This window comes from Peromyscus maniculatus, chromosome 5 (assembly GCF_049852395.1).
Source record: "Peromyscus maniculatus bairdii isolate BWxNUB_F1_BW_parent chromosome 5, HU_Pman_BW_mat_3.1, whole genome shotgun sequence".
Taxonomy (NCBI): domain Eukaryota; kingdom Metazoa; phylum Chordata; class Mammalia; order Rodentia; family Cricetidae; genus Peromyscus; species Peromyscus maniculatus.
The window spans coordinates 5,954,820-5,980,444 of record NC_134856.1 but is presented as its reverse complement, the minus strand read 5'-3'; the positions used below and the strand labels follow the sequence as shown (position 1 = coordinate 5,980,444).

The window sequence follows — 25,625 nt, the reverse complement described above, 5'->3', positions numbered from 1 at the left end:
CACACACACACACACACACACACACACACACACACAGCTATGAACTATATAAAAGATTATTTCCATTGTAAATGCAGATAATGCTTAATCAAGTTAAAATATGCAGGCTACAGAGACAAGCCATTTGCAGACACTGGGTCTGATCTAGGAGGATTAGATCTAAGAATGAAGTGAGCAATTAAGGCGGCACTGCAGAATGTCCAGCACTAAATGGGATATACATATATATGCCACATGCCTCCTACAGAGGCTCCAGGATCACTACACAAGAGGGAGCAGAAAGGTTCTAAAAGTCAGAGGTGATAGATGGCTACAAAGAAGTGGTGCCTTCTGGGCAGAGCAGGGTACCTGCACAGATGAACTCACAGTGATGTGATACCATACAGAATGCCTGTGGAAGCTAACCTCAATCAATCCCAGCATCAAGAGGGAAGATAGGCATGAAGCTCCATCACTAAATGAGGAGATAGTGACAGTTATTGGCTGCCGGGAGAGAGGGGGTCAGTTTTCTTTAAAAGTATAACCCCTGATCAGAAAAACAACAACAACAAAATTGACCCCTATCTTTCAAGTTTTATGTGGGGGTTCAGTGTGTAGTGGGACATAGAAAATTGTAGAAGTCTGGATCAGAAACATACAAAGAAAAGTCATAATTTTGGTTATTAATATTGTGTTTAGTGGTCTTCGGGACTCTATGTGAAAACCCACAGGAAGCATGTGAGCATGTAGGCTATGGGCTTAATTAAACAGACAGGCGAAGCAGTTGTTGGGATTTTAAAGCTATCCACACAGAGCAAATGGCTGAAGACCTAGGCTGACAAATTAAAGGTAAATGGAAAAGAAAGAAGTTAGAGGGGTTGAAACAAGAAGAAAGAGTAAGAAGGGAAGAGGGGGGAAGGAGAAGAGGAGGGGGACGATTAAGAAGAGGAGAAGGACAAACAGGTAAAGGAGAAGGGGGGAAAAAAGAATGCAGACAGGTATGAGGAAGAAACAATAATCCCAATGAACAAACCATAGGAATAAGTGACTAAAAATGGGTACGTGACCAAATGTTGATTGGGCAGCTGATACTCCAGACTGAGCAACTAAAAGCAACTACCATGTCAAGATTGTACTGGCTATGTAAGGGACAAGGTGATATGTGTACCTGATAATTAGCAAAAAATTCATCCTTGAAGTCCATCATCTTTGTGTTGACATTTTCCATCTATAACTTTCTTCCTGGAGTTTGTATCTGTGCCACGTTCCTGAGATACAGATCCTAGAAACAGGGTTTTTGATCCGAATCTCTGGCAGAAACTCTAATGTCAGATTGCGGGACTCTTTAAATAATGAATTCAGATTTCTGTAATCACTTAATCCTCGGTGGTTTTTTTTTTCCTGATATTTTTTCAAAATCGGTTTTGTCACTTTTACTTGTGTCTAGTCTGTCTTTGCTGGTTACCTTCATCATTAAATGCAATTGGAAACAAACTAGGCTGTACATCGCATGTGCAGAAACGACATTTGTGATAGTGTGCTTTGAATTTGGCATCTTTCCTCCTGACCTGTCAGGGAAGAAAGAGATCTGAAAACTCTCCTTTTATCATAAATAGTCTGAGATTTGGTGGCTTGCATATCAAAGCTTGGGTTGAAGAATAGTTTAACAGACCTACAGGAGAGAGGAGTTAAAATCATATTCTGAAAAGCATTTTGCTTTGCTCTTTAGGTAATAAATGCATCAATGATTCAGAGAAAGGAGTAAGAGAATGGTAGTCGCAATAGTTTGTACACACCATAAGGTAAATGAGCCATAAAAGGAGAAACTCATTGGTAAGAGTGACTGTATAATCCACTGTGGACTCTGCTCACTTGCTCAGGCCATTATCTGCATGACTCTAGTCCTAAATCGTTTTCTATGTCTCTGCGCACTACATCTGCATGTGAATATACACAAACAAATAATTAAACATGAAACAAATATCAATAGGATTATCTTGTCATGTTGGAACAAATCTTGATAAATCCGTCTCAGTAACAATACTTGCCTATGACAGGAATACAAATTTAGCCTATTGAAATACTGCGGTGTAAGGAGCGGTATTTTAATAAAACCACTCCTCTGTCACTTTCTATCACTAAGGGACTAAAGCTATTGAGCTGTGGAACGTAGGGCAAGAAAGGGGATTTGGAAATGCAAATGAGTGATAAGAAGGAAATAAATGTCTTTTATTCAGCAACAAACCATCCCTGATGCCGAGAGCTATTTGGAAAAAAATGACTCTTAACAGATCTGTGAAATTGGAAACATACATACCCAAAATGGACATCTCTGGCACAGTAGCATGATAAGGTCCATTGAGAAACTCTGGTGCATTGTCGTTGATGTCTTGAACTTTAATAATAAATTCAGAAGGAGGCTCAAGAGGTTTGTTTGTCTCCCAGTCCACTGCCTGAGCTGTTAATGTATACTCAGCCTTTTCCTCTCGGTCAAGTCTTTTAATAGCATGGATATCTCCAGTTATATCATTTATTTGAAAGATTGTCCCAGCTCCATCACCTGATAGGATATACTTGATTTTTTTGCTTCCAGGATCCAGGTCTGTGTGCAACTAAAATGAAAAATAGCAGTAGTTAGTTATGGAGATGGTTAAATTATTTTCTGAATGATTTAACTGACTCTTGCTTGTCAAATTGATTCTTTTACACTACCCCCTAAGTCTCTGCTAAGCAAAGTTGAACAAATAATATATAGTTTTATTCACAGCATGTTACGTTAAAGTGTAATGAACTTCACCAGTTCAGCTTTTACAAAGTGCTCAAATGTGTTTAATATGAACTCACATGGTTTCAAAAGGATGAGAAAGAATAGAAAACACAACATTTCATCTATACTTTTTTGACTAATTGATATACATAAACACTCATACACAGAATGTTATTTATTACTGCCTTTCATGAAGTACAATGAGGCAGGAACCACAAGTCAGTTTTAATACAAACATCTCCTTAAAGTTTGTTTAAATTGGTTGATATTTAGTATGAGATCCTAAAACCGGAGGGCCAACATGGCTCATAACCTCTGCAGGGTTCATATTTGATAAGGTCAGATGGAGTGGCCCAAGAGTTTAGACAGATTGATGCTATAGTTATGCAAAACAACAATAATAAAAAATCCAATGACTCAAATTATATAGTTAAGACTTTCATTTCTTTCTTTACTTCTCAACAATTTTTCTAGTCCTGGAAATCATTCCACTTAATGATTATTAATGATAGAACACAGGAGCACATTTTCAAGCAAAAGAATGTAACTTCATGGAAAGTGACAGCTGTTCAAGAAGAATTCAAATCTATCACATATCACATCTATGAATGTTGACTGAACAAAACTTATAGTGTTTTAATATGAAGTAAGGTCTTGGCCTTACAGACATAGGTAGGTGCTGAGAAATGCAGAATCCCATGTTGAGAAGTCTTTTTTATTTTGTTCACAAGAGGGAGTTAGGAATACTCTAATATGTTGCTTCCAACATGACACTATGTAGACTACTGCTTTAAAAAATAAATTAATTTAAAAAAGTTATTAAGTTGATTATTTGGGAACTGTTGAGATGGCTCAGCAGTTAAGAGCTATCTTGGAGAGGAACAATATTCAATTCCTAAGCATTCCATGGTGGATCACAACCATCTATAACTCCAGGTCCAGGGGATCTGATGTCCCCTTTTAACCTCCATGGGCACCATGCATGTAAGTTGTTCATGTATGTGCACATAGACAAACAGTCACACACATAATGTAAATCTAAATAAGTGCATGTTATTTTAGAATCTTGCATTTGTAAAAGAAATTATATAATTAACATTGTGAAATAATGCTTAGATGCACATATTTCTGTTTAACTCTCTTATTTAACTGTCAATAGAGTCCTAATTTTTTGCACCTAGAGATATAAAGTATTTTTTCCTTAAACAAGTAGGTGTGTTGTCGAAAGAAACTCCTACAAATTCAAAAGGCATTGTGTGTTCCTGGGATTCCTTTTAATCAGAACAGGCTCTATCGCTTTCTTCTCCAATTTGAATTGTATTTAGCGCTTCAATAAATGAAAAGAAAAGATTATGAAAAAGACATAAAATAGCAACAAAGAACCTAAATGCATTGAGATCTCCTGCTTTAACTTTGAATATTTTTAAAAGTTGAGGCATAAGATTACATCAAATATTTATTGAATCTCAAAGTGTATCCCTTTCATTTATTGTATTAAATTTATGAACAAGAACAAATATTGAAACGCCACTTTATCTTAATGAATGTAGGATTATAATTCATTAATGTGATATTAATCCTAATTTATGAGCATTTTAATTTATGTGCATTTTAACATTTCCATTAGCATTTTTATTAAAAAAAGAACATTTGAATAATATATCATTCATAGAGGCTTCTGTTCATAAAGCAGCCATTCTGAGGACAAGGGGACACTCATATATATCACTCTGATCCATGGTTTTTTAAATTAACATATAAACCATACAAATTGGCCTTATTGTTATTTTTGGTAGAAATTATTTCAGCCATAGTTTCTTCCTAAATACAATAGCATCTTTTTAATAAATTGTATTATGATACTAGGTTTCATGATCACTTGTATCTAAAAATAAGAAAAATGAAACAAAAAGCAGAGGAAAATTTTTCCTTAAGAATAAACGCAGTGGTAAAATTTAGGTCTTTTTAATAATCTTTTCTATGGAGATTTACTTATTTTGGGGCTTCATTTATTCTAGGGATATAACAATCAACCAGCCTAATTCATTTTAGAACCTGAGATAATGTATCAATTAAAAAATATTTAAATATAAAAGCATCCACATTGAGTATGACATAGCTGAAACCATTTTCATTCTATAAGTTCTTCAACTCTGTTCAACTGTTATTCCAGATATAAGTCAATTTGCAGCCAAATGTAAACAACTTGCGCAGTTGAAATGGTTCAAGCAGGCAAAGACACTTGCCATCAAGCTGGAGATTTTGAATTAAAATCCTGGAACCAGCTTTATATGAGTGAGAATTGTTGAGACCAAGGTTGGATAAAGCACAGGGACAAATAGCCAAATGAATGGAAACACATGAACTATGAACCAATGGCTGAGGGGCCCCCAACTGGATCAGGCCCTCTGAATAGGTGAGACAGTTGATTGGCTTGATCTGTTTGGGAGGCATCCAGGTAGTGGGACCAGGTCCTGTGCTTAGTGCATGAGTTGGCTGTTTGAAACCTGGGGCATATGCAGGGATTCTTGGCTCAGCCTGGGAGGAGGGGACTGGACCTGCCTGTACTGAGTAACCATGTTGATCTCAATCCTAGGGGAAGTCTTTGCCCTGGAGGAGATGGGAATGGGGGTGGGAATGGGGGGAAGGGGAGAGGGGCGGGAGTGGGAAGAACCAGGGAATCTCTGGCTGATATGTAGAATTAAATTATATTGTAAAATAAAATAATAATTAAAAAAAAAGAAAGAACCTTATGGTAATTGTCTTCTGACTTATACTTGTGCCCAGTAGGACACAAAGATGCACACACACACACACACACACACACACACACACACACACACACTAAAATGTTTGTATGTGTAAAAAAAAAATAAAGTGACTTTTACTTAAAGTATTCTAGGAAAGACTGGAGAAACTTAACATTACATGCATTCTGTTCTAGTGGCCTTTTCCTGTCGACTTGACACAACCTAGAGAAACCTGTGTAGGAACTCACAATTCAGGGATTGACTTTATCAGAATGGCTTGTTAACAAGCCAGCAAGTAGCATGCATGCAAAATTCCTGCTCCAGGATCATGTTGAGTTCCAGCCCTGACATCCCTCCATACTGGACTGTAACTTGTAACTGAAAGTTTAAGCTAAATAAGAACTTTCCTCTCCTAAGTTGTTTTTGGTCATGGTGTCAGTCACAAGAACAAAAATTAAACAAGAACAGAAACTGGTACCAGAGAAGTAGATGCTACTGTGACAATCTTGACTGTATTGTTTCCAGAGGATTGTGGAATACTTTGTGCTGGAAAATTGTCCAGATCTTATTGAGTTGTCCTAGCGGGAGCTTGGACGGTATGAGTGCTGAGGAAAGAGGGACTGTGGAGGCCTGGACTTTTTTCATGTATGTCCTGATCAGATTGAGCTAAAGACTAATCACTGATTCACAGGAGAAAGGTACCACAGGGGTCAAACCTGTGTTTCACTGGACGTTGTAATGCTAAACAAGCTGCAGCTGAAAAATCAGCTGTGATTCACAAGAGCTTAGCACTCTATGGGTGAAAACTTCTGTGCTTCACTGGGAAACTAAGAAAACATTTTCTTAGGATCGGTATTCAGAAACTAGTCCAAGAAGAGTAGGCTGTGTCTCCAGCTGGAAGCTGAACATGATAATGTATGAGTCCCCACATGGTCCTCATTTGGAACATTCAAGATCAAGGGGGTCATGGAGAGCTTATGAAATCTAACATTGTGTGGTAGAGTTGGAATCCCCATGGAGAGCCCATGGTGAAGATATGCTTCATTTGCAATGGAGACCCCACGATTTTTGGATATCTGTTATGGATAGTAGCAGGTATGAGCTGGAGCTGGCCTAAGTATATGAGACAACTATGTGTGGATGATGACGGAAAAGGTGGAGTAGTGGGACTATCTTAGACATTTAGAGTTAGAAGACAATACAGTAAGTGAGTCGTACATGTTATACATTGAGCTATAGAATTTAGGCTTACACTGCTACATCTTAGTTTTGTTCAAGTGTGATTGATTCCAGGTCTTCCCCTTTGGAATAAAAAAATATATTTTTTTTGTATTTGTTTTATAGGAGCTCACTTTTAAAAGAGACTGGACTTTTTTTTTTAGATTTTTTTTTATTCATTTTACATACCAATCAAAGATTCCCCTCTTCCCTCCTCCTGCCCCTCCAGCCTCCCCCTCCCAACCTATTCCCCATTCCTTCCTACAAGAAGATAAGACCTCCCATGGGGAGGTACATTTAGTAGTAGCAGGTCCAATCCCCTACCCCTGCTTGAAGGCTGTGCAAGGTGTCTCATCATAGGTAGTGAACTCCAAAAAGTCTGCTCATGCACCTGGATAGAGGGAAACATCATGGGGATAGGGAGAAACCAGGTGCTAGGGAAGTTCCCAGGAATCCCCAAGGATGACCCCAGCTTACATTGCTAGCAATAGTGGAGAGGGTGCCTGAACTGGCTTACCCCAGTAATCATATCAGTGAATACCCTAACTGTCATCACAGAGCCTTCTTCCAGTAACTGATGGAAGCAGATGCAGAGATCCACAGCCAAACACAAGGCCCAACCCCAGGAATCCAGTCAAGGAGAGAAATGTAGAATGAAGAGAAATTCTATGAGCAACAGCAGTGAGATGGGGCATTTTAAAGAGACTGTGGACTTTTAAAAATATTTGAAATTTTAAAGCTTGTGTTGTGTTATGGTATAGCATCATATATATTATATTCTGATATTAAAATGAGGCCTTTGCATCTCTCTCTCTCTTAGCTCTCTCTCTCTATATATATATATATATCACATGCATACACATTCATACACACAAAAACATGCAAAAACACTAGGTAAGCAATTTGACATTATAACAAAAAAGTTTGTGGGTATACAACAAAAAGCAATTGATAGAAAGAGACAAGACACATGGAATGCTGAGTCTGGCCCTCAGGGTAGTGGCAAGGTGCAGTTACAAGCTACTATTTTTTATATTCTTTCCCATGTGTTTGTTGGATCCTAAACACTTAAAGCAATGATTCTATCCATCATTTCATCCCACTGACATGAGTTAGTGATGCTAAAGACATCCCAAGTGTACTAAACTTTCACAGTTGTGCATAATCTGGACATGTGAACATTGCCTTTCTCAGGGGCTACTTTTGCTAACTGGAGCATAATAAGGCCCACATGAAAATCAGCCTAGATGGATAAGACTCCTTGGGCTTAGTATGGCACAAGACTACATTATCTTTTGTATTAATAAGCATGTAAAATGCACCCTAAACTATTTCATGTATTATCTTAGAAATAGGTAATGAACATGGTCTCTGCTCTCAGGGTCTCAGTTTGTGGGCGATAAACCAGAACATAAACCTGAGGGGAAGTATAATAATTACTATTGTGTTGTTTTTGTAGTTATGTTGCTATTGTTTGAATAAATGTTTTCCCCATGGGCTAGTACAATGAATGATTGGTTTCCATATGGTGACAAATCAGAGCCTTGGGAAGGCTCTGGAAACTTCAATAGAGGGATCTATTTGAAGGAAGAGGACCTGATATCATTTTCAAATTCAGAGTGCAGAGCATAGAGGATTCGACTGATTCACAGGCTGCCACACATCCATCATCATGAGTTGCTGACCAAGCATGGGGCCAAACAATCATGGGCTGAACCCTTTGAGAGTGAGTCTAAACAATGCTGGCCTCCCTTAAGTGGTTTATGTCAAGCACTATGTCATAACAATGCAAAAAGAGCATACCAAGGATGTTCTGTATGGTAAGCACTTTGCCAGTAACTCCACCTGCTGTTGCAGCAAACCTGAGAACACGCCTCCAATTTTGGAGGTGTACAAATTATCCAATATGCAGAGGTGATCACAGTCTTTTACATTAAGTCTTCAATTTCAGAACCATGACAGGGATGCTCATGATGGAGCTGAATCATGAGAACTGGCATCATTGCACTCTCATCGTCTTCCATATATTTGCATGACACCTCCCAATTAAAAGACAAGTTTATGCTGTAAGAATCGTGGGAAGATGCATTTGCATTTCACTCTCCTTGGCATTCCCTTTACCTAGTAATGTGTTTGTCATGTTGTTGGAAGCTCAATAAATATTTGTGGAGTTCAGTGAATGTAAAGGAAGAAAAAAAAAGAACAGCTTCCATTTTATTTTAAAACAGTGGTTTAAAGAAGGAATTGAAAGAATTTAGAAAAGTTAAATGCAGGGACTTAAATGTTATCTGTGGTAAACATGAGCTTTTGGGCATCCCCAAATGTGTTTTCAGATTTTGATGCCAACATAGGAACTACTACAGATAAGTTAATAGAAGAGTAAGTGGATTACTAGAGAGTACTGTGTAATGGATAAATTAACAGATGAGTAACAACTGCTGATTGTGTCATACTTGGCCGTTACCATTCTCAGAATTGGAGTAAGAACATAGATTCTTCTTATGATTTTATTGTGAGAAAAGAAAATCTCCTCTCTTCTCTCATAGGCTTCTCTATGACCATAAGTTAATTCAATACGTAGAACCTAGGGTAAATTATTTTCTGTTAGTATTAATTTAGGACAAAATTTTGTTACAGTTACCAGATAGAATTATTCTAGGACATTTTGACTACATCTTCTTCTCAAATGAGATGAAGGCTGAGATTGAGTACATAGTTAAAATCACATCCTTAACTGAAAATCAGGTATCCTTGACATCACAATTTATTTTGAAATTCTATACAATCCAAATGGGCGACATAGAAATGTGTCTCTGAATTATTATTTTCTTCCCAGAAAATATAAAAGTTATGGGGAGAAAATCAGCATCTAATTAGAATCTAAGATTTCACAGGGGGTTACTGGCAGCAGACATCACTGCTGTTTATGGATCCTAGTTTTACATGAATGATATCTAACGAAAAGTTAACAAGCTCAGCACTCTTGAATCACATTACGTGATAGACTATCTTCTCAGGATCTAGCATAGTGCCCGCTGGGTAGAAACTGGGCTATGAACTATCGATTCATCTGTGAATAAATTATAATCCGTTAATCACAATCATTCCACATTAAGATAGTACCAATTTGACACAATATGTGTTTGGCCTGAATATTTGAGATGATAACAATGTAAAACTTCAGTGTAGAACAGATACATGCATAGACTGCTGTGAGAGTGACTGTGTGGGTTAGGAAAAAGAATAAGAGGAGCAAAAGAGTTGTTTTCATGTTTCTAGGCTGTTTTCCTGAAAGCCCAAGAGTTATTATCAACATTTCTTTTATTCTAACTTCTGATCTAGGCCTCTTGTGCTCAACAGACCATCTTCCAAAGGTTGCTGGGCCAGCATATATTTCACCATTCTAATGAATCCCTGTAATTATAATAAAAAGAACCGGACAATCACTTGATGCTTGGGTCTGATAAGCAAATAAAACATGCATGATGATTCTGCTGACAAACAGGACAGACAGTACATGAAACAAAGGACTACTGATTTTTGCCAAAACAAATATGGTTATGGCTTTATCAAAAGGCATCTTCTGAGGCCAGGACAATATGGTACCATTCCTGAAGTGGCCTTCGCAATCCGGAAAAGGTACAGTGCCCTTTTCTTCGAAGGCAGCTGAACAGGCAGTGGGCCGATGGCTTCTGATGTGCAGTGGAACAGCAGCTGAAACAGTTATTCTTGAAGAGTAATTAAGGTGATGCCTCTCAATAGTAGAATGGCACTCAATAGAGGGATGTGGAGAAGGGGATGCTGAGATGAAGCCACATACACACATAGCCAAGAAGAATGGACAGCTGAATTCAAAAAACATCAACAATTTCCAGAATTTAAAATCCTGAATCATGACATGACACTAGTGTAATTCAGGTGTTTCTGGTATATAGACTGCTCTCACCCAATGTGAGGTTGAACTGTTGACCTTGTGTACATCCTACTTCACAAATGAGTCTGTCAGATATGCTAAGCCTATAGGCTGAAGATGATGCCCCAACACTGCGGAGAAACCTCAGATGACTGTCCAAGCAGCTGGATGTTTCTGTCAACTCACAATTTTTTGGAAGTTGCTTGCATGTACTTCCTGTTTTTATTTTTGTTAGCTAATAGTATTTCCTTCTTGGGTTTCTGAGGGAGTTGAAGATTAGTTAGTTATAGTTGAAGACTAATTAGGATAGAAAGTGAATTAGATACAATAGGATAGATAATGGAATTATTTTCTCTGAATTTGTCAAATACAAATGAACTAGACATTGTTTAGGTATTTATTACTTGTATATATTGTATATAGTTATTGTACTTTTGTATATAATTTTTCTTATGTTAGTTATAAGCTTTTTTCTTTTTATTAAAATAGAAAAGGGGAAATATAGTGATATTTTATTTGTGATAAAATGTTATTTGTAAGTTAATAAATAAAGTTGCCTGGGGGTCAGAGCTATTAGCAAGCCATAGGAAAGCCAGGTGGTGGTGGCGTACGCTTGTAATCCCAGCACTTGGTAGGCACTTGGTAGGTAAGTCTCTGTGTGTTCAGGTATACAGCCAGCATTGAATACACACACCTTTAATCTCAATACCAACCATAGAAGACCTGGAGGTCTATACAGACAGGCCATGACAAGGCGATCATGTGGTTGGGTTTACAACCAATGAGAAGGCAGAACAGAAAATCTATATAAAGACTTTAATACAGGAAGTATTTCTGGTTCAGAGAGGTAGGACCACTGCAGGAGGAAGGGTAAGGTTTTAGCTCTTAGCTCTGACCTCTTGGCTTTCTTCTTTGCATTGGTTCTGTGTTTCTTATTTAATAAGACAGTTGGTTACATCTACATGATTCAGAGTTAAGTAGAGCACCCTGTGATGGTGACAGGTACAGCAAAGCACACAAGATGTCATACTGGGTGGTATATTGAGGGAAATATAGTCATTTGTTGTTCTAATACTAAGTAAATATAAATAATGCAAATTATTTTTCATTTAGTCAACCAATTGATAAAAAATTGTAGAATTAAATTACATAACAAAACAATGTAATGGCCATAAAAATATGCTAAGATTTTAGCAAACAACAACTTGGGGACAGATAATTATTCCTCCCATGACATAGTATGAGGAGATATAAGCCCACAGAAATAAAAAAAAAAAAATCTCCAAGGAATTCTGAGATAAACCAATTTGCCCTTGAAATTGCCTTAAGAACTGAAAGGATAAAGAAGAAATGTCTCATAACTCAATGAAAAAGACCACAATATGTATCCTGTGTCCTTCGTTGTTGTGATAAACTGCTTTGAAAAAAAACAAGCAAGTACATGAAGCACTGTATCTATAGTGAAGTGTAAATTATATTTGCTTCAGGAAAACAAGGCAACACACACAGGTTTCTCAGTTATTTACATTAGATAATGTGTAGCACTCTGACAACTCAAGCACATACCCTTCATATTCTGTTTCATCTTCCAATGTGAATAAGGTTTGACCAAGCCATGGGGACTGGTGCACAGAGATTTGGAAAATTAGAAGTAAGTCCAAGTGAAGTGATATTTTGTACTGTGTGCAGCTGAGAATGCAGCCAGAAAAAGGAAGTTATTGCGTTTACTATTCTTAAAGAGTAAGTTTCACAAAAACAGGTCATCTGTATGTATTAGTCACATTATAACCAATAGTATGCATTGTATCTGGTGCATACTGAGAGCTGATGAGCACCAACATAATTTATCTGCATAGGGGAAATCATAATTTCCTACAACTTGTCAATGGTATAATATATATATATATATATATATATATATATATATATATATATATATATAATATAATTTAAATGATATAAATATAAAATGTGAAGGCTCACTTGTTACTACTAGATTGATTTTTCTTAAGTTGAATCAATTAATAAATGACAGACCAGACGAAACCCAATGAAGTCCATTTAAAATCCTACATATTTTAGAAACTTCTGTAAATAACTTCAGGACAACATAATTGGTCAGTCTGGAGTAAATAAATGAGAACTTGACAGTGGTGCTGGAGGTGCTGGAGGTAAAGTACAATAGGAAGAGCATGTGTCTTGTATGCATAAGGGGCAGATTTGAACACCTGTACCAAACTATTTTAAACAACAACAATTAAAAAAAAGTAAACAATGGAGAGATCACCATGGTTTAGAAATAGACAAACAGATAGATAGATAGACAAACAGATCGACAGATAGATAGAGATATACAACACAATCTTCAGATTAATCATCCTGTAAAAGTATGAAAAGAAATATGCACAGAACTAAAAGAAATGTGCCACGCTAGTAATTACAAAGGGGAGATACTGCCAAGGATAACCTACTAAAACTGGCATTCATGAGGGAAATCTGCTCCCATTTTGCTTCTGGATCACAGATCTTCAGATCTACAAACATCATGTGTCATGTCTATTGCAAACCTACTGCTTTTGCTTAACTCCAATAAGATTCACAAGCTTCTCTTTGTGTGTCTCTCTCCTTCCTTTCCTTCCTCCCTCCCTTTTACTTATCTCCTTCCTTCCCTACTTCCCCCTTCCTCTGTCTGTCCTTTCCTCTCTCCCTTCTTTCTTCTTTTTTATTTCTTACTTAATATCTTCCTTTGGAAAAAACAGACCAAATGGCAATGCATGGATGCAAACACATATTGACACAGTCTAGAGAATATTTGAGTTAATGCAGTGACCCAAATTTTTGCAGATTAAGACATATAGGCAAGCTAAGTTGATGCAAAAGTATTCACTTTAATGGAATACAGAGAAAGGTAAGTGGAATAATCTATTCTGTAGTAATAGTAAATAATTAAACTTGTTTATTTTATTAAAAGTGCATTTAAAATTACTCTAGGAACGCTCAAAACCTAGGTTCTCTTTTCTTTTGGATAGTAGATGGATTGTCAAATTGTAGTATTTAACCAGGAAATCATAAAAAGTAAACTAACAGAAACTAATTTTTTTGTCATTTTTAAGCAGTTATTTATTTTACTAAATGTTGACAACATAAATAAACTTGTGTTTCATCTGTGGACGTAAAATATGTTTCATTTCAGAAACTCTTAAGAGAAATGGGAATGGAAATTATCACTCTTTATTTGTGCCTTTTAAAACTAGTCTCTACTTAGCTATTTTTATGGTCGCATCCAAGCGTCTTGTCGCCAAGGCTGTGTACTACTATGATCAGAGCTAGTGGAGGATATTTTGATACATGGTTTTACCTACATGCTAATAACAGCTTGGATCAAGAATCAGTTCTTATAAAATTAAAAGCCAATAGGTTTATCTAACATAACCAGATATTGGGAGTGACAGTCCAGAGTATGTGTTCTAGAATGAGCATAAAATAAATAATAGAACTAGATAGAAACAAACTATAAGACAGTGGGGAATTTACTTAACCTTTGCAACAGTCGGTTTCCTTATTTTCAAAATAAGGAAATTTAACAGTAATACCCTTTAAAGTTTCTAGAATGATTTAAATGGACAATGTATATAATGCAATAAAGCCAGAATATCTTCCAAGATCAAAGAAATTCAAATAAAAATACAGAGAGCTAATGTATCTTTAGGCAACATAAAGATATTCTCTAATTACCCTGCACATTAACCCCCCCCCCAAAAAAAAAACAGTTAGAAAAACATTAAATCTGAAAATTCAACACAGAGAATCTTAATCACGGTAAAATTTAAAACATAATTTATAAAACTTGTATTCACTTATTTGTGAGTTTGAGTAAGAGATGGAAGGGGGCATACATGTACATGTAGAACTGAGGGAACCATTTTTCAGGAGTCAGTCTTTCCTCTCCACCATGGGTCATGGGTTCTGGGCATCAAACTCAGGTTTATGTGGCAAGTGATTTTACCTTCTGGGTAATCATTCTGGCCTAAGAATGTAACTTCATGAGCTGACTGAGCTCAGCTTAACCCTAGCTCATATTGGTCATCTTGCTTGAGTGGATAAGAGAGAAATAGTAAAAGCACCAGTATTACTGAAAACACATTAACATGAATGGATGAAAACATGAATGAGTTAATAGAGGGCTAGATAGATGAATAGATGAACTGTATGATAGGTAGATGAATGATTTTATTGATAAATCCATAGAAGACATTAAAAATAGGTAAAGGGATATCTAATAGAATACTACTCTCAACTTACATTTATTTTCTAACTCAACCTGAATATTTTGAATTTATAAGTAAATGAACACATGAAAGAAATAATGAACAAGTAAGTTGTAAAAGCCCCACATTTTTTTCCACTAAAAGATTAATGCTGTCTCAAAACATGATTCCTCACTGCGTTGGTGGTGGCACATGCCATTAACCCCAGCACTCAGGAGGCAGAGGCAGGTGGATCTCTGTGAGTTCAAGGCCAGCCTGGGTTACAGAGTTAGTTCCAGGAAAGGCACAAAGCTACACAGAGAAACCCTGTCTTGAAAAACAAAAACAAACAAACAAATAAACAAACAAAAAACTACCACTATTTCTCAAATTTTACAAAAGTAAATAGTTATTTTAATTTTAAATTTGAGTGTTAATTATAAGTGATACTTACATAAAGATCTTTGATAAATATTTAGCTTTCAACAAACTAATGTCTCTTTTCTTGAAAATCTCATGTGTATGTGTTTATATGAAAATAGATATATAACATGTGAATATGTAGAAAGATAGACAGGTGTAAAGAGAGATAGAAATAGAGACAATTAAGATGGAATTAAAAATGCCCATTTATCTCCTCAAACAATTACAAAAAACTAAATTCAATATATTAATCTACAATATAAAATAATGATGAGATAAGATGAAAGCACCTAGGAAGAGAGTCTCAAAGGTCTTTATGACTCAAAGAACTTGTGTAACCAGACAGTGAGTAACAGGAGTTTGAAATATGACATAGATTTATGACATAGAAGTCACAATTACTGTCTAAATAGCTTCTCCTTGTTATGCAAATAAGTGATAAGGGCAGGGTAGGAGGGTACAAGTAATGCCTTGTTCTTAACTTCTAGAGAGTTCAAGGAACCTGTGGTTACAACAGTGCTGTGGCCTGGGAAAAACCCACAAGTGAAGTTATATAAAAGGAGATACATAAAACTAAAGTTTCCTTTTAGTCACAGAAGAAAGGTGCAACCTTAGAAAATCACTTGTTTTTATGATATCTTAAAACCTGGTAATGAATTCCCTATTTCTACTCTCCCATAGTTTGAGGAACATATCCTGTTACACAAAGCATTCCCACAATACAGGGAATCAGGACAAAAATTCAACTTTAAAGAAAATAGTAACACTTTTGAGTTTCTGTCACAGCTTCTCAACAGGAGGATAAATGGGTTTATACATAGTGAACAGAACCACAGTGAGTGAGAAGAGTGTAGATAAAGTGAGTAGTTTAATTTAAATTTTGGTACAATGTCTTGCTATGTATTTGGGCTCATTCCAAACTTGTAGTTCTCCCTTCTCACCCTCTGTAGTTCCACAGTTACATCATGCCACCAAACTCAGCTGAGATAGCTTTTTTAGCAAAAGCAAAGATGAATAAAAATCAAATGAAGGGGTAACTAGCTTGAGATAAATATCATTACTTTCATATAAAAGAAGAATGAAGGACCTGGATAGAATCACAACTACCAGACATGAACTTGAATGAGTATTTCTTTTTGCTCTTGTCAGTTCTTCTTGTTAAAAAGCTACTAACAAGGCCACTAACACTATCATCAAAAGGCTCAAATTGTTATAAATATAACAAGTAAATGAAAGTTTTGTTGTCAACATTTGTTTTGTTTATTAACATTATTAAGTATCATTATGATTACAGTACAGAATAGAAAATAAATCATAAAAATATCATCTAATTATCAGACTTAGGTGGTAGCTACAGGTTCCATGTATGCTTGTTTAGATTTGTGCATAAGAGACACTCATCCATGAACATGTATATTTTGTACCTCTTTCTAAACCCTTTACTCAGCCAATAATTGCTAGGCTCTAGATGGAAGAAGAAACAAAAAGAAAAGGGAGAAGAGAAGAAAAGGGAAGAGGAGAGGAGAGGTGATGAGAGGAGAGGAGAGGAGAAGAGAAGAGAAGATGACAAAACAGAACAACCAACCAAATGAAAGTTCACAATTCAATATGGAAAAAAAAAGAAAGAAAAATAACAATTCAAAGACAAAATGCTCATATTGTCTTAAACTACAAAACATTGCTAGAAATATATATGTGCCATTATTGAATATGATTTCAATATCATTTGAAATTATGGTATTTTTATTACTAATCTGAAATAAAATCATCATTTTATTCCACCATTATAGGAATCTTTTCCTTCAAAATACTTGTATGAAACCTTCAACTTGCTTTATCAGAAGAGGATCATGTGAGGATAGGAGCTTTGCAAAAGTTATTAAATTGAAATATGACCATTAAGTTGACTCTGACCCCATATGACTGTTGTCCTCATCAGATGAAATCTACACATGTAGGGAGACACCAGGATAAGATAGGCACACTTCCAGAAAGGACAAAGATAACATGAGAAAGTGATCACATGAAAGTCATGAGTAATGCCTCATAGGAAAGCAAGCTTGTTGGCAGCTTGGGTATGGACTTTCTAGTATTCATAATTACAGGACAATAAATTTGTCTTTCATTAGCCCTCTTCCCTGATAAAGTTTGTCATGTCTGTTTTACCAAAATAATAAAGCCCTCTAAAGCATACTAGCCATATACCAATGAGTATCTTACTGATATAAAATGGCAGCAAAAGCTTTCAGGTACATTTCTCAGAGACAGAAGTCATGGTTTTTTGAGAAGGAATAATCCCTCTTAAAGAATGCCTGAGAACTAACATTCAAGAATCAGTAAATAAATCATTTTTCCTATGACCCAATCTTTGATGATATGACTAATTGAGGTGCTCAGATGGGGAGATTATTCTGAGTTAAGTAACCATGTTCAACCTTATCACACAGATCCCTAAGAGAAAAGTGTGACTCTTCTCTTTGGTCACTGGGAGACAGGCCTGTGGAAGAGTGGTCACATCAAGGCAACCTTGCTGACTAAAGATGTAGAGGTAGGTCCACTAGCCAAGTGCAAGAGAAACAACTCCCTCTAGAGATTACAGAAAACAACAGAGCCTAGTCAAGCATCTTTATCATGTCCCAATGAGAATTGGATTGAGAAAATGTAAGATAATAAATTTAAGTCACTGAATTTGTGAAAACATTTCTCCAAAACAGAGAATAAATGAATGATTTGCTATCAATACTGTGATGGAATCAAGGAAAGTGTTTTCATTTCAAGTGGCTAAGAATGTTGAATGTACCCTATATACTTTCCTGTTTGGTAATGTAAGAGAAAGGATACTGGATTACCTTTGGGAAGTTTGCTAGTACAAATACCCTCTGAATATTGAGATGCATCCTCCCTGTTTGCACAGTTATTTGACATTTTCAATATACTTCCATGGAGACTCCTTAGAAAATATACACAGCCAAGTTACCAGTCAAAGGAGTAACCTATTCATTTTATTATATAACAATTTCCTCAAGGATATTAATTGAAAGTGCCCTGCATCAAATAGTCTAAATTCTTTTCTCTTTTATCTCATCTAATTTTCACAAAAAGCCCTGTTCTTTGATTTTCATAGTTCAATAACTGGTGGTTTGGAATCTAAACAGTTGCTCAATATCTCATACATGGAATCCATGGTAAAAATGATTCAAACCAAAGTCTATCTGCTAAACAAGCTCTTATTTATTTTATAGTTTTAATCTATTGTGCTAAAACCAAACATGGGCCAGAAAAAAAAAAGTTCCTAACACCGATGTAATCACTGCTCACAAAATCAAAAATTAATCAGTAGGTATTTTCTTTTTCTTTTTTTTCTTTTCTTTTTTTTTTTTTTTTTTTTTGGTTTTTCAAGACAGGGTTTCTCTGTGTAGCTTAAAGGCTTGTGCCCCCACCGCCCAGTGTTTTGTTTTTTTTTTTAACATATTTCACATATTACTTGTTTGAAAATTGGGCTCTTGTGGGAATTACTTGAAGACAAGTATCATTAACTCAGTGGCATGGCATAAAAAATAGAGTCTTAGATATCATGATCCCTAGAAACCTGTAATACTTGGTTAACATATCAGAGTTCAGGAACTTCAACTCTCCTGAGAAAAGTAGACTAATGGTAGAAACTTTCCAAGGCCAGGGGCTACAATAAGAGAATGGGGTAGAGGAAAGTGCCCATTGCCAAGAGAGAAGCTTTGGGAAAATCTAGAAAGGCTAAGGGATAGAGTTCAAGAGGCATGACAGAAAGTTTACAGAAAACTGACAAAATGGACAACTCTTAAATATACTTTGCAAACCAGACTCTAACTCAGCAAATAATCTACTCAAATACCCATATATAAATACCTTTTAAAAAATCAATACAACTTTTCTTTGTACAGTATGCAAGTGCCTAAAATAATTGCTATAACTTGAAGCTGTTCTACAAGGGCCCCCTTGTTAAAGATTGTTTCTAGCTCTGAGAGGAATCACTGATAGGTGGGTAGAAATATGCCTTATAAAGGGATATTAGGATCTGTGTTATTTAGACTTTTGTTGTTGTGTTGAAGTAACTAAAAAAAGGAGAGAGGGGGGAGGGAAGGAGGGAGGGAGGGAGGGAGAGAGGGAGGGAGGGAGGGAGGGAGGGAGGGAGGGAGGGAGGGAGGAAGGAAGGAAGGAAGGAAGGAAGGAAGGAAGGAAGGAAGGAAGGAAGGAAGGAAGGAAGGAAGGAAGGAAGAAAAAGAAAGAGAGAGAGAAAGAAAGAAAGAAAGAAAGAAAGAAAGAAAGAAAGAAAGAAAGAAAGAAAGAAAGAAAGAAAGAAAGAAAGAAAGAAAGAAAGGAAAAGTAGGCATTTATTCTGGCTAGTAGCTTCAGAGATTCCATTCCATAGGTATTTGGTATTTGGCCTCATCACTGTGGCTCTGTGTTGGGGAAGAACATCTAGTAGAGAGGGCACTGAGTAGTGGAGTTGCTCACACCAAAGATGTAAGAAAGCAGTAAAAAAGAAGTAGCCAGGATAAAAATACATCCTTTAATGCACAGCCATATAATATACTTCCTCTAAGTTACACTTTCTACAGTTCCCAATAGTCAACTTGTATTTTAAGTCCATGATTAGATTAGCTTACTGTGACTCATGATGGCCGAGCTCTTACAATTCATTCACTGTCTGACAGCAGCACCTAGAAACATTGCTTCCATTGAGGACCAAGCATTTAGAACATGATCATTCAAGAGATGCACTTCATATCTAAAGCCATACTGCAATCCATTGTGTTTCCTCTTTCTCTTTTTCTAGCTCCCCTGAGAATAGCCTCCTCCACTATGAAGCACTGCAACACCACAGGATAAAGCTACCTGGCCAATAACCTGTAAACTGAAACCTCGGAAACCATGAGTGAACACAAGCTTTTCTGATTTTTAAATTATCAACTTGGCTATTTGTTTTTTTCACAGAAATATAGGAACAACATGGTTAAGGAACATACTGGATGCATCATATCAAATTTTGAATTAAAAAACTCTACCATACTCTGTCTTCTTACTAGGTCTATATGCTCAAGATAAAGAACTATAAGCTCATGTATTTTTAGAATTCTTCCATTCATTCTGACTATAAGAAAGTAATATTATATTTTGTCTGATGATTCTTCTAAATACCTCTTTTTTTTCAGATATCCTGGTTTTATCTGACAGAAAACTTTAGAATTGTACCGCAAAAGTAAAAGATATCATGTCAGGACAGGATAGGGGATCACATTGACAAGAATACGGAAACAGCCCATGGATTTTTGCATATAATTAATTTGCTATTAATTTTGTGTGCTTGGGAAGAAAAACTGTGGATACTCATTGCTATGTGAAAAATTGTCACACATGGAAAAGGGATGGAATTTCTAACACATTAAAGTAAAACATTGACTTCATTAGCATATTGCAGAGAGGTAACAATGAAACTTAAGTTATTATTCAACTGTTTGATGTATAAGACTGTTGAGAAGTTTTGTTTTGTTTTGTTTTGTTTTGTTTTCCAAAGTACTCATGTGCCTAGACTAAGACAGTGAAGTTCAGCATTGAGTAAATTTGTGTGTACTGGGGTCTTACAAATTAGTTTTCTTTTTTTAAGGAAAGAAACAAGAGGATGAAAGAATGGGATACTGTTCTGATCCTAGGCACTGGATTTATTCATCTGCAGCTAAATTTTGGAATGCCTGCTCTCAGTTGTTAAGGTGTAAAGCAGCTCATCAAGTGGCCAGATTCCACTGAAGTCCCAGCCCTTCTGACTTTCAGTTCTAAAGCACTAAGATAGGCTGAAAATACAGCATCCTGAAACACCTGCCAGATTCACCTGGACTACCCCGTTGGCCCCTAGAAGAAGGTTATCCTTCAGTATTTTAACACCATTTCCTAAAATGTTAAATGCTTGACTGGGCTACTTTCTAGAGTCCTTCAGAATTGTTCAAGTGGAGAGTGCACAGATGAGCCTCTATCCACCTGAACAACTTTCCTAAGGCCTGAGGGACTTGGCTCTTCAAGATTTCAGACTCCATTTGACTTGTGCTATCTACCTACACATAATAAAACTTATTCAAGTAATGTATTGTGTATGTAAGGGTTATGAGTCACTAGAATCAGGCAAGTAGTAAAAAAAAACACCTATAATCCAGTGAACTGAAACTGCAGCAGTGCACAGTGATACTGCTTTGCAAGGGCACTCTAGAGTTCTGGCAAGGAACAAAGCAGTCAGATTAGTAAGGAAGTCTGCAAACCACCATGGGAATCCCCTGTATGTGGACTTCATACCTGAAACAAGAAGGTACAGAGCAACACTTATGAGAGTGGTCCATTAGACTCTCGGTGTTTCTAGAACCTGCTCAGAGCTTCTAGAAGATCAGTGTTAGTTATGTTTGTCATTATACTCGGATGTTTTGGGAAGGTACATATATGATGCCAGATTATTACCTTTGAATACAATGGTGGCAAGCCCATTTTCACTCACTCCCAAGTGTGGGGGAAAAAAATCACATGAAAATGTATTCAATGTGACATTGTAAATGACTTTAGGGAATCTCAACCAGATATACCTATTTTTGAATGCTTTGTGTAATGAAATGGGATGTGCACACAGAACTTCTGCCAAACATTGAAGCAGAAACATGTTCAAAATTTGAAATATACTGATTGTTTCTGTTATAAGCTGAGAATGGATAAACTGCAACCATTCTGACTTTTATATAAAGTATGTATTTGACCAAAAAAAAAAAAACAAAAACTAGGTTATCACTTCAAAGATAAGCATTAGTATTAGTTGCTCATATCAAAATTTGAGTATTCTATGAAAGATTAAAAGGTTAGGAAATATACCCCTGCTTCTGTAAGGCTGGAATATCTAGACATTTAGAAGTATTTCTGTGAGCTTTCTAATATCACTGATGATAATTTTTCAGTATCATATATTGAAATTCAAAGCTATTTAACTTAAAAATTCAATATTTTCTAAATGCACAATATTAGAAAATTACAAATTGGCAAAAGTTCCTTTTAAAGTGCAAGAGAGACCAAAGGAGTTGATGTATCAGAATGCAAAACTTTATTGATATACTTTGAGAGTCCACATTGCATCTAACTTCTAAGATATTACCTCTTGTGGAGGCGTCAGTGTGGTATCAAAGAAAAATACCCTCAATTATCTGAAATGGTTATTAAAATCTCATACATTTTCTATCTACATATCTGTGAGTGAATGGATTTTCTTCATACAATGTAATGAAAACAGCATATTGTAAGAGACTAGGTGCTTAATAGATATGAGAAATCTAGCCTCATTTTATGTTTTGGTTTTTGAATATTGCTTTTCTAAGCAATGCTTCCTCTGGACCTTATGTCAGTCTATAACTCACTATGTAGCCCTTGCTTGGCCTGAACTCTTAACTTTCTTTCTGACTGAATGTCTCAGGTGCTAAAATGCCAGAGGTGAGGACCCATAGCTGGCTAGATGTGTTATCTTAAGGCAGAATCTAAGGAGATCTTTGGTGCTGTATATTAAAATATATCATTTATGTAATATAAGTTTATAATATTTTTTGTTTTTATTATACCTTCTTTTGGAACAGAGCATGAAGCCCAAACTGGACTCAAACTCCCTATGTAGCCAAGAGTGACTTTGAATTCCTGCTCTTTCTGCCGCCACCTTCTTAGTGCTAGGGTTATGGGCCTGCAAGCTAATCAAGCATTCTATCCACTGTGCTACAGTGGTCTACAAAGCCAGGTGGTTTTTTTGTTTGTTTGGTTGTTTGGTTTTGGTTTTTTTTTTCTGTCTTTCTCCAACTTATTTTTTGCTACAGAATTGCTCATTGAATCTGAAGCTTATGGACTGGCCAGGCTGACTGGCCAGCAAGTTCCTGGGATCCACCTATATCCTCCTGACAGCACTGGTGTTGCCAGTGGGTGTTCTGTGTCCTGCTTTCTTTGTAGATCCAAACTCTGGTCCTCAAGCTTGCACAGCAACCTCTTTACTCACTGAGCCAGAGCCCTAGGCCTCGATTTCCACCTCTCTTGGGCCACACATCTAAATAACAGAGGATAAGGATTTATGTTCAGAGGAAGAGTCTTAATAAATAAATACAGCTTTCTTCAAGTCAACGCTGTGAGGTGCTCTAGGGACATATGGAGTGCCATCCCTAGGAAATGTTCTATGCAAATGTGCTATACAATAATTGCCTTTAGTGGTACTTCATTGTTATAAAGCAAATTAATTTCGGATATAGAAAATTATGCTAAGAAGACAAGTATTTATAGGAAAATAAAACATCACACTCAGGTGAAAAATGTTAATTATATGTATAAAAATGTTATAAAAATAATTATACTACCCTCGAAATGGTATTTTATATACAAATTCACACCCTGTTTTTCTCATTTTTTTGTTCTTAAACAACAGCATTCTCAATTTTTATCTATAGTGTTTGTATGAACAATGTTAACATTAGGGATAGGTTGTATAATTTTACTGCTGTATTGATGAAATAGGCGGGAGCTCCATGACCTTTTTCCACTCCTTTCTTGTGATGAGAAAGCCTGCATTTCCAAGGGTTCTGATGAGTGCTGTCTGTAACCAGGCTTTTTGATCTGGATGCACGAAAGCACATTTCCATTCAGAAGGAAAAATAATACCAATTACAGTCCATGTTCTAAATGTCTTTTTTAACTTCGTGATTTACAAATCACGTATAAATTAACATAATTTGGAAAAACACTTTCTCATGTTCCAATCATTCATTCGGAAGGAGTAACAATGCCTGTTGATAATAAAGGGAATGTTAAAGGTGTCATGATTCTGCAGTAATCTCATTCATATATGACTTTTTTTTAAGAATAGATTTGATATTTTATTTAACATTTACCTTAATTTATTATTTATGTATTATATATTCTTTGTGTCTTTCACATCATTCCTCCTGATCCTTCCCACCTCCCTCCCCACCCCAAAATAGAACAAATTAAAATTTAAGCAGAAAAAGAGGGGGAAAAAAAGAAAAACGGAAGAAGAGGGAAATCTCATCGTGGAAGCTGCAGTGTGAAACAAGTAAGTCACGCAGTAGACCCCTTTATCCATAGATTTTCACATGCAGGCATTTATTGAAAAGAATCACTGGTCCGGTTCAGGCCCATGATCTCTACTACACCATCAATGCTGGGCCCTCACTGGGACTCTTCCTGTACATCCTGTTGCTGCCCTGTGTCATGGAGATCCTGCAGCCCTGGATTCACTGGACTGACACACCCCCTATCCCTGTGCTCTATCAGGTCACAAATGGGGTGGATCTTGGGGTGGGCCAACACATAACCCTGGTTTGGGGCCTGGATATTTGCAGGGTTGGTCTGCCCGCCAGCTCTCCCCTATCTTTGCCCAGAGGGTAGGCTCTCCAGCATTGCTCTGGTTAGTTCACCCATTGCAGAGATAAACAATGGGTGAGGCCAGTTCAAATTCTCAGGGTTGTTTCTCCCACAACTACACTTTCAGGGCCAGCTCTACTGCATTGCCCAGGAGTGGTGTAGGGGCCACTCTCCCTAGAACTGTAGTTAATAGGGGCTTAGTTAATAGGGGCATGCATAGCTCTCCCACATGCCTCAGGCATTGGAGGTGTGGGGGCATCTCTCCCCGGGCCATGTGGAAGTGAGTAATGCGGACAGCTCTCATGCTCACAACTTCGGGCCTGGCTCACCTACACCTTCACCAACAGGGTCAGCCAACAGGGTCAGCCAACAGGGTCAGCTCTACTGTGCAGCCCAGGAGAGGTGTAGGGTCCTCTCTCCTGAGTATTTCAGCCAGTGAAACAATGAGTAGCAGGACCAGTTCTCCCTAGTGTTGCAGCCAGAGAAGGGCAGGGCCAACTCTATACAGCCCTATCCACTTGGCCTTTGAGTATCAGAAGCCGCAGATGTCAACAGAGACTGTGGCTGTTTCAGAGCCATGAACCCAAACATGGGCCCCACAGAAGTCCAGGCCGAGACATCACAATGACCCTCGGTGGCAATGAAGCCACCCAACTCAGCTCGCTCCTCATCTCTTTTGCCTCTTTAGATATGCTTCTGTTCACAGGACATAGATCATTTTCTCGCTCTCCCTCTCCCATATCACTCCATACATTTGCTTACCACAGTAGTGTCTGTCTGGCTCCAAAAAGTGCCTGGTGGGCCTGTGTTTTCTTCTTGGAGCCTGGGACAGACTACCCCAGGCCCGTGTGTGGGTCTCTTTGTTCGGTTTAGAATGTCATGGCCCTGGGCAGGACCATGTTTTCTTATCGTGAAGA

The 25,625-nt window shown here is 36.9% G+C and overlaps 1 protein-coding gene across 5 annotated transcripts in view; it reads right to left on the bottom strand.

The window, feature by feature from the left end:
- The window catches only part of Cdh8 (cadherin 8), a 393,789-nt gene that overhangs the window by 257,451 nt on the left and 110,713 nt on the right, over positions 1–25,625 (bottom strand). For all 5 annotated transcript variants that reach the window (XM_042277242.2, XM_076571612.1, XM_042277243.2 and 2 more), the window contains exon 3: positions 2,297–2,591. In XM_042277242.2, coding sequence (XP_042133176.1) covers positions 2,297–2,591 — 295 coding nt within the window. The remainder of the gene's footprint in view (positions 1–2,296; positions 2,592–25,625) is intronic.